Below are 11,014 nucleotides of genomic sequence, written 5' to 3'. Positions count from 1 at the left end.
CTTGATCTTCTTATTCGGGGTATCAACTTTGATGATTTAATAGGCATTGACTATTCTGGTTTTCGTAGTGTACAGCTGGTTTACGTTGGCTTCGGCTTGTCACTTGTCGCCATCTTGATGTTTCTTCCTGCTACATGAAGGTAAGTTGGCTTTTTAACATTAGAAGTTATTTATTCTCTTGTTTCATCAATAAGAAAGGTGTTAAAAAATGGTTTCTAAATTTTTTATTTCTTTATTTTCAGGTGTTGTTGTTCGAAGTGGATACTCGTCTGCGAAATAAGTGTGTTGCCTGGTGTTTGTTTGGTACGTATTTGTTGACAGGTAGATCCATGAATCCAAATATTATTGTTTATATTCTTATCGCTTATTGTCTCGATAATACGGTTTGAGATTAGAAATATTTTCCCACCAAGTTAAATTTGGTTTGCTTTCTTCATACAACTGAACGGTATTACGTTCAGTTACGGCTGCTGTCCGGTTGTTATTTATAGATGAGGCTGTCCTTATGATGATTTATTCTTCATAAATATAAAACCTCGGTATCTTGTATACCTTTTCAAACAATTCTTAGCTTCCTTAATGGTTATATATTTCAGTCCATTCTTTTTCCAATCATCTTGTAGTCTTAATGCATTTTTCCTCTCACTTTCATTTAATATTCTTGGTTTCAGTTCGTTATAAATTAGTAGGCTCACAACAATAAACATTTTTATAATATTACCTTTCCCATCATCAATAATAGATTCTTTTAATAACAACAACATAATATCTTCTATCATACCTACAACGCAGTCCTTTATCCATATCACAGCCATAACAAATAGTATACAATACATCAGAACATTTATCATTTCTTTAACAATATAATCTCTCAACATGTAATAGTCAGGTACTTTCACTCTCTTATTATAATTTCTTATTTCTTTTACTCTTCTTAAACACTGTTTATCCTTCATCAAACTCAATACGTAGTCCACTTTATTATTATCATCCATGCATGTTTCAATCGTAGTTTTCCTTTCAGTTCCGTTTTTATCCCTGTATGAATCCATATTAGTCCTTCCAGTAGCTCCAGTTTCATTCCATTTATTATGTCCATTTTGCCGGTCACATCGCTGATCTTCTGCTTTAAAGCGAATGTGCCGCGGATGCATGCCGTCGATCTCCGGTCCTCCATCCTGGTTTCGGTCCGGTGTCCTCCTCGGGCGTTTGAAACGTGCATGCGGCTGGTATCGTCGCGCGCGGTACTTCTTTTTCTTCCGCTTGACTTTCCGCCTCCGGGCCTTGCGGTGCATGCCTCTTTTCTCCTGTAGTCGGTCATGCAGTCGGTCGTCCGGTGTCTGCCTCGGGCGTTTCCGTCTCCGGGCCTTGCGGTGGGCGTTCCTCCGATCCTGCATGTTGTCCTCCGGTACTCACTGGTGTCTTCCTTCCCATCCTTGGTGTGCCTCGGTGTGGTCGATTGATGCGCGGGTGTAGGCTCGGTGCGCGGATGCTTGGTGGTGGTCCTTTGATGCGCGGGTGTGGCGTTCAAAACGAGTTCATCGCATGTGGGCTCCATATTACATAATTCCTCTACTGTAACCTGGTGTTCCTCGGTGGCGGGTTGCTCTTCCTGCGGTGATGGTTCTTCAGTGGGAAATATAAGGCTCAAGAGGGATTGATGTTTACAGGGCGTTTCAAGTGCATGGCGGGCGGCGGTTTTGTGTGGTAGGCTGTCTTGTATGGGCTCCTGTGTGTCTGGTGGTGGGTCATTTGCATGTTGATTTTGTGTTGTCCTTGTTGTATGTGCTATTGTATAAGATGTATTTGTTTGGTTATGATTTTGTTTATTTTCGTCCTGTTTTGTGAAGGTTATTTTCCGTTTATTATTTCTATTCCAGTGATCTCTGTTATCATAATATGCCTCTTTGTGATGCTGTTTACTGTTTCGGTATTGAAACTTATTTCTATAATTATTATCAAATGATTGAACTCTGTTATTATTTTCAGTATACTTCGCTCTTTGCGCATTTGCTCTAGCATTTGCTATATGATTTTCATTATTACTGTTTTGTTTGAAATTACTATTTTGCTGATTAAAATTTCTTGCTTGTTTATTTATATGATTTGGCTCAGAAGTAGCTGATTGGATAGAATGTAAATGTTCTATCAGTTCTTCACAACTGGAAATCGAAGATACTGCCAGTGTCATACGAACATTGAAAGGAAGCTTTTTTGATAAGATGTGGACCAGTGATGAATCAGCTAGAGATTCGTCTAACTGATAGTTTCTATACATCAAATCTGTTATAAAATCAGTGTAGGATTGTCCATTTCTGCTATCATAAGTGCATAAAATAATTTCTGACAATGCGTCCATCTGTTTACATTTACTCCAATACTGTTGCAGGAACTGGGAGATGAAGTCCTCCAGGCTGTTGATATCTCGCATCCGGCTCTGGAAAAACATCAGCGGCTCGCCAAGTAGTAGACTGGACAGTTGGAAACGCCATACTAACCAAGAGGTGGGTATCAGTTCCTGAATAGCTTTTATTTGATCTATGAATGGTCTGGGTTGCATATGACGGTAGGAATTATCGAATTTTCCAAGACTTTGAAAAAGTTGAGTGCCGTTTACTGCTTCATTCGGTGTATACTGCACTCGACTGACCGGGATATTTTCCATACGTGTCTCTATTCTGGAGACTCGTTCTTCATTTGCGATCCATTTATCATTCATAATTTTCTTATGTGTATTCACTTCATCATACAATCCGGTTAGCTTCAACTGCTGTCCGCCTATAGCATTCTCCAACATGCCGTATCTCTCACTTGATTTTGCCCCCTCCTCCGCTAAATTTGCTATACATGCCTGCACGTTACTTTGTTCCTTGACTATTTCTACTATTTTCTTATTATTTTCCTCCACTTTCGACTCTATCTCGCCCTTATTTTCTAACACCTTTCCCATGACCGTTCCCATGATAGCGGTGCCCAGCTCCTTACCCAATACGTCCACCTGTTTTTCAACTTCCTTTGGTACGTCATCCAACCGTTCATTTATTTGACAGGTGACATCATCTAGACGAGTTTCTAGCTTTTTGATAACTGCAGATTGAGTATCTATTTTTGTATCTATTATATTTCTCACTTCCTCCCTGAAGCTAGAAAATTTTGCATCCATGGTTTTAATACCTTCTTGTACAGTCTTGGTAATATTTTCAGTGATAGTTTCACTATTTTTCTGCATAGCTTCCGGTTTGCCTTCGCTTCATTGTCCTGTCTTGCTAAGATTTGACTGAGCATGAGTTTGAGTTCGTTTGTAGAATCATTTGCCATAAGATTGGTAATGTAACCGACTGAAGAGTCTAATGTTGTATTGCGTTTTTCCAGGTTGGTGGCGGATGGCGGTTGACTGGCGATATCGGATGGCGATTGGGTAGCGGCATTCTCCGTTCCTTCGGCGACGCTTGGAGCGATCTGCGGAGACGCCGGTACCGGGTTGGACGCCCTCACTCCCTCATCCGGACTCTCATCGGACTTACTCGCATCGACGACGTTATCAATCTTCGTAGAAGACAATTGGGCTAAGTTTTGCGGGTCGAAACTGATGGAGCATATGCTGCCTCCCTCTCTCTCTCGTGGGGTCTCCGCTGCATCGTCCTGGGGCTGTTGATTTGCCGGTGTCGTGGCTACATAGTTTTGGGGATGTTCGCTGAAGTAGGAAATTTGCGAGTTAGCCGGCGACTGGTTCATGGTGACGTTATTATGGAAAACTTCGAGTAAATAGCCAAGTGTGTTGCCAAGTCTCAGGAATATTAAAATGGATTCAGTGATAGTGCCTATTCTGGATAAAATTGTGTTGTGTTGAAGTTTCAAGTGTCATATACATATATTACAAAAAGACCTTCTAGTGCTACAGGTACGCTTATCAACATAGACAGATATGGCTTACAAATTACACTAATATAGTTCTTAAAATTTTAATTAGGGTCTTATCCTCCTGAATAACGATAGTATTATAATGCCTCAAATAACCTATAACCCTGGTCAGCATACAATGTCTAGATTCAAAGATCAAAATCAAAATTTTTACTATAACTTTTATGGAAATTTCCATCCAATTTTCTCTATTATGAGAATTATGTTCTCAAACTCGTGTGATACAGTTTGTCTGTATTTATGCAGCTTGAAAAATTTTAATTTGAAGAGCAACTCAATTATTTTAGCCAGAAACTTACAATAGATCATCAGATATATCTTGTCGAAACAACTTCAGATTATGTTTCTTGCAGCTTTCAGTTTTATCAATAATTTCATTAATCATTGATAGTAAGATTGAGTAGGTAAGCTTTTCCTCATGCTCCACTGGTTGGGTGCCATTGTGTGAAGTTGTGCTCCTGGGGGGGTTATCTCTTATGATAGAGTCCCACGTTATGAAGCTATTGTGAGAAGTTGTAGATTGCAATTCCTTCACAGATAATACGATGTTTCTGGTATTTATAAGAGCAGTCTCTAAATTCCCTCTTTTGCGAATAAATTCACAAAAAATTAAGGCCTTCCGGCTCGCAAAATTACTGGGTTCAAACCTCAGCTCTAGCTCAGTGGTAGAAACATGAATTTTATAAATACAAATAATCACCATAAGGTTCAAGGACCAGGTATTGATAATTCTTACCGCTGCTTCTATGAAGTTTTTGAAGAATACCAGTAAGGAAATTAAAAGAATATTTGATGACTGATTATCAGTAACCATGTACCACTAGAGAATAATCAGGACCAACTATAGTTGTTTCTAGTTGATTCTTAAAACGCTCGTCGTGAATACAAGTATTCACCAATATACCCTTTCAAAATTCCTTAGAACTTACAACGCCAGTTCTTGAAGCTCTCTGGATCCTTATATGATATAACTGGAACCTTATTAATATAATTTCTTAATATATTTGTTCTGGCTGATGAAATGAATATCATCAAAGGATGATAAATATTGAGTGCTCTGAATAAGGTTAATATTATTTGATTCTATGATTTTAAGTGCTGCTAAATATTTGTTGGTACCAAAACAGCTCAAACTATATAACACGAGATGAGTTAGGATATAATAAAAAATTCTATAAGTTTGTATGCTGACATAAAACACAAAATATATTCCCATAAAAAAATGTGCATAAAATATTCGATATAACTATAATTCACTTAAATAATCTACTTTTAAAATCTGAATAATTATCACAGGCTTTGCTAATATTCACAATAATGAATTTCAAATTCATAAATATATTATATTTAATACTGGTACTTAGACTTCCAATCAATATAAAATTCTGCAATAAAAACCTGTTCGGTCTATAAGTTTGATATGATATGTTTTGTTCAATAAACAAAATTAATATTTAATAAATTAATATTCGAACATGAGATCTCAGGGCTTTTAATATGAATTCGGGCAGTGCATGGAAGTAAGCTTCCTACATATAATAAATAAATTTATAAAATGTTCTTGTGAACTATGTGATATTGTTCAACACGTGGTGACTTTTTATTTTAACTCTAATTAATTGGAATAGCGCTTTTTTATTAATTATTACCCCACTGAACGTAGACAAATGAGCTCATTTGGTTTGACTTATCACTCACTGACTGAAGTTCTGGATGTTCTCGTGGATTGAATTAATTATTTCCAATAATTAATTAGGTAGGCTCCTTTTCGTCACTGCTGGGCTAACGTGTGATCCAGATTTTTATAAGTTTCTTTCGAATTAAAGCTATTTTTATGGGAATCTTTACAATTACGAACTCCTTGACAGCACTGAGTTCACAAACAATTAACATTCAACAAACATACATTACATTTAAAAAAGGGTTTGGCTTAATAATTCGTTAAAAAATTTTTAAAAGGAATAAGAAAAGACCCTAAACTCCATGTGCATCCTCTCGGGTTGGGATCTTAAGCCAGAAGAAAGAGGTTTTCAGAAAAATTTGCTTCTTCCTAGAATAATTCTATAAGCTACTCTCTGATTGGCCCTCAATTTAATAGACTCAATACAATTGGTTGCCTTGGGAATCAGGGCTTCCTCGGCTTTATAATAGAAAAAATTTAATAAAAGAAGTTTTTATACAGATATATGGGGTATTTATCTTAAATTGAATTCATAAATAAATCGTAACATACGATTTTAATAGATAATACATTTAGTTTTTATATGAGTTTTTTATACTGTTGAAGTTTCATCAAAATATAATGATGTTTAGGGGTGGTTAGGGGTAAAAAACCCTATTGACCAGCATAAAAAGTGATTGACCGGGTATTTCTAATTGTCCGATTCGTTTCAAATTTGGCATACAGGATGATATACACATATTAAACATACTGTTGAAGTTTCATCAAAATATAATGATGTTTAGGGGTGGTTAGGGGTAAAAAACCCTATTGACCAGCATAAAAAGTGATTGACCGGGTATTTCTAATTGTCCGATTCGTTTCAAATTTGGCATACAGGATGATATACACATATTAAACATACTGTTGAAGTTTCATCAAAATATAATGATGTTTAGGGGTGGTTAGGGGTAAAAAACCCTATTGACCAGCATAAAAAGTGATTGACCGGGTATTTCTAATTGTCCGATTCGTTTCAAATTTGGCATACAGGATGATATACACATATTAAACATACTGTTGAAGTTTCATCAAAATATAATGATGTTTAGGGGTGGTTAGGGGTAAAAAACCCTATTGACCAGCATAAAAAGTGATTGACCGGGTATTTCTAATTGTCCGATTCGTTTCAAATTTGGCATACAGGATGATATACACATATTAAACATACTGTTGAAGTTTCATCAAAATATAATGATGTTTAGGGGTGGTTAGGGGTAAAAAACCCTATTGACCAGCATAAAAAGTGATTGACCGGGTATTTCTAATTGTCCGATTCGTTTCAAATTTGGCATACAGGATGATATACACATATTAAACATACTGTTGAAGTTTCATCAAAATATAATGATGTTTAGGGGTGGTAGGGGTAAAAAACCCTATTGACCAGCATAAAAAGTGATTGACCGGGTATTTCTAATTGTCCGATTCGTTTCAAATTTGGGTATTTCTAATTGTCCGATTCGATTCAAATTTGGCATACAGGATGATATACACATGTCAAACATACTGTTGAAGTTTCATCAAAATATAATGATGTTTGAGGGTGGTAGGGGTAAAAAACCCTATTGACCAGCATAAAAAGTGATTGACCAGCGTAAAAAGTGATTGACGGGTATTTCTAATTGTCCGATTCGTTTCAAATTTGGCATACAGATGATATACACATGTCAAACATACTGTTGAAGTTTCATCAAAATATAATGATGTTAGGGGTGGTTAGGGGTAAAAAACCTATTGACCAGCATAAAAAGTGATTGACGGGTATTTCTAATTGTCCGATTCGATTCAAATTGGCATACAGGATGATATACACATGTCAAACATACTGTGAAAGTTTCATCAAAATATAATGATGTTTAGGGGTGGTAGGGGTAAAAAAAACCCTATTGACAGCATAAAAAGTGATTGACCGGGTATTTCTAATTGTCCGATTCGTTTCAAATTGGCATACAGGATGATACACATATTAAACATACTGTTGAAGTTTCATCAAAATATAATGATGTTTAGGGGTGGTAGGGGTAAAAAACCCTATTGACCAGCATAAAAAGTGATTGACCGGGTATTTCTAATTGTCCGATTCGTTTCAAATTTGGCATACAGGATGATATACACATATTAAACATACTGTTGAAGTTTCATCAAAATATAATAATGTTTAGGGGTGGTTAGGGGTAAAAAACCTCATTGACCAGCATAAAAAGTAATTTACCGGGTATTTCTAATTGTCCGATTCGTTTCAAATTGGCATACAGGATGATATACACATATTAACATACTGTTGAAGTTCATCAAAATATAATGATGTTTAGGGGTGGTAGGGGTAAAAAACCCTATTGACCAGCATAAAAAGTGATTGACGGGTATTTCTAATTGTCCGATTCGTTTCAAATTTTACACATGTCAAAAATACTGTAAAAGTTTCATCAAAATATAATGATGTTTAGGGGTGGTAGGGGTAAAAAACCCTATGACCAGCATAAAAAGTGATTGACCGGGTATTTCTAATTGTCTGATTCGTTTCAAATTTGGCATACAGGATGATATACACATGTCAAACATACTGTAAAAGTTTCATCAAAATAATGATGTTTAGGGGTGGTAGGGGTAAAAAACCCTATGACCAGCATAAAAAGTGATTGACCGGGTATTTCTAATTGTCCGATTCGTTTCAAATTTGGCATACAGGATGATATACACATATTAAACATAGTGTTGAAGTTTCATCAGAATATAATGATGTTTAGGTGTGGTTAGGGGTAAAAAACCCTATTGACCAGCATAAAAAGTGATTGACCGGGTATTTCTAATTTATTGTCCGATTCGTTTCAAATTTGGCATACAGAATGATATACACATGTCAAACATACTGTCTAAGTTTCATCAAAATATAATGATGTTTAGGGGTGGTTAGGGGTAAAAAACCCTATTGACCAGCATAAAAAGTGATTGACCGGGTATTTCTAATTGTCCGATTCGATTCAAATTTGGCATACAGGATGATATACACATGTCAAACATACTGTAAAAGTTTCATCAAAATATAATAATGTTTAGGGGTGGTAGGGGTAAAAAACCCTGTTGACCAGCATAAAAAGTGATTGACCGGGTATTTCTAATTGTCCTATTCGTTTCAAATTTGGCATACAGGATGATATACACATATTAAACATACTGTTTAAGTTTCATCAAAATATAATGATGTTTAGGGGTGGTAGGGGTAAAAAACCCTATTGACCAGCATAAAAAGTGATTGACCAGTGTAAAAAGTGATTGACCGGGTATTTCTAATTGTCCGATTCGTTTCAAATTTGGCATACAGGATGATATACACATATTAAACATAGTGTTGAAGTTTCATCAGAATATAATGATGTTTAGGTGTGGTTAGGGGTAAAAAACCCTATTGACCAGCATAAAAAGTGATTGACCGGGTATTTCTAATTGTCCGATTCGATTCAAATTTGGCATACAGGATGATATACACATGTCAAACATACTGTAAAAGTTTCATCAAAATATAATGATGTTTAGGGGTGGTAGGGGTAAAAACCCTATTGACCAGCATAAAAAGTGATTCACCGGGTATTTCTAATTGTCCGATTTGTTTCAAATTTGGCATACAGGATGATATACACATGTCAAACATACTGTGAAAGTTTCATCAAAATATAATGATGTTTAGGGGTGGTAGGGGTAAAAAACCCTATTGACCAGCATAAAAAGTGATTGACCGGGTATTTCTAATTGTCTGATTCGTTTCAAATTTGGCATACAGGATGATATACACATATTAAACATACTGTTGAAGTTTCATCAAAATATAATGATGTTTAGGGGTGGTAGGGGTAAAAAACCCTATTGACCAGCTGACAGAATCCAAGGGCAGGGCAGTGGACTGTGGATGATAGTTGGTATAAATACCTACAAACAAATCTTTGAATTCTGTGCATTAAAATACTGATAGCTTGAATTGGGGTAGTACGCCAATAAAAGACTAAATGAATCAACAAGATAAGATTTAATAATAAGATAATAATAGGCAGATGGCCATTACAAAAACAATTGTGTCAAATATTTTGGGATCAATAAAATAATAATAGGCAGGTGGCCACATACAAAGATTGAATCAATATTTTGAGATCAATAAAATAATAATAGGCAGATGGCCACATACAAAGATTGAATCAAATATTTTGAGATCAATAATAATAATAGGCAGATGGCCACATACAAAGGCAATTGTAAGTAGGTTAAGTCTTTGAATCCTTAAATAATAATAGGCAGATGGCCACATATAAAAACAATGAGTCAAATCTTGGGAAAATTACAACATGTGAAATAATGTAGAGAACTACAACATTAAAAGAAATTAGGTCAATGACATTAATGACCATTGAAGTATGACAATAAATGCAAAGGCATTAATGATATTAAATTATTAATGATATTGGTATTAATGATATGGTATTAATGATATTGCAATAAATGCAAAGGTATTAATAATGATACCTGAAATGAATATAATTTGAGTGCAATAATGAAAGTTATACTAAGGTACAATAATAATGATTAAAAAATGACAATAAGCTGTAAAAAAGCTCAGCAAATAACATACATAAAAAATATGCAGCATAGGCCTTCAGTGATTTGAATGTCAAAATAGATTTCGACCTAACAATTAATAGGCGATACTGGCCTTAAAAATATCACTTAAGAGCTAAGGGTAGCTAATAAATACAAATGAGGACAGTCTGGGTTGAATATAGGCGACATGGGCCTTCAATGAATTGAATGTCAGACAGACATCAATTAGAACGAGTAATAGGCGACAGTGCCTTCAATGAATCACTTGTAGAGCCAAGGGTAGCTGTCAAATCCAATAAATAAATAGGCGTCGATGGCCTCAGTGAAATGAATGTCAAGCTAGACATAAACTAAACAATAGGTAGGCGTCGGTAGCCTCAGTGAAAGAATGTCAAGATAGACATAATAATAGGCGACAGTGGCCTTCAATGAATCACTTGTAAAGCCAAGGGTAGCTGTCAAATCCAATAAATAAATAGGCGTCGATGGCCTCAGTGGAAGAATGTCAAGATAGACGTAATAAAATAATAAGTAGGCGTCAGTGGCCTCAGTGAGTTGAATGTCAAGATAGACATTAATAAAATAATAATTAGGCGTCAGTGGCCTCAGTGAGTTGAATGTCAAGATAGACATTAATAAAACAATAATGATGCATACGTAAATGAAAATTGAAAAGAACGATTTACATAACTGAATAAAATTTTGAAGAGGAGATGCGGCCAGGCAGACAGGCAACGAACTCCGCAATACCAACAGGAACAGGACATCAGCAAGCGATGAAGT

At 35.7% G+C, this 11,014-nt stretch overlaps 1 protein-coding gene across 1 annotated transcript; it reads left to right on the top strand.

Moving 5' to 3' along the window:
• Positions 1-2,384: 2,384 nt before the first annotated feature.
• Positions 2,385-6,201, top strand: LOC120355751. The gene is made up of 2 exons (XM_039444416.1): positions 2,385-2,504; positions 3,373-6,201. The coding sequence occupies exons 1-2, from the start codon at positions 2,400-2,402 to the stop codon at positions 3,568-3,570; spliced, it is 303 nt and encodes a 100-aa protein (XP_039300350.1). The 5' UTR covers positions 2,385-2,399; the 3' UTR covers positions 3,571-6,201.
• The last annotated feature ends 4,813 nt before the right edge of the window (positions 6,202-11,014 follow it).

This window comes from Nilaparvata lugens, unplaced genomic scaffold (assembly GCF_014356525.2).
Source record: "Nilaparvata lugens isolate BPH unplaced genomic scaffold, ASM1435652v1 scaffold4611, whole genome shotgun sequence".
Lineage (NCBI taxonomy): Eukaryota > Metazoa > Arthropoda > Insecta > Hemiptera > Delphacidae > Nilaparvata > Nilaparvata lugens.
Note: the sequence above shows the minus strand (reverse complement) of the source record. Positions and strands in the feature narration are given on the sequence as shown.

Excerpts from the sequence above, each read along its gene's own strand:
- LOC120355751 (XM_039444416.1), top strand. The coding sequence starts at position 2,400 with ATGAAGTCCTCCAGGCTGTTGATATCTCGCATCCGGCTCTGGAAAAAC. Across the intron at positions 2,505-3,372 it reads AACGCCATACTAACCAAGAG|GTTGGTGGCGGATGGCGGTT; the intron begins GTGGGTATCAGT and ends GCGTTTTTCCAG.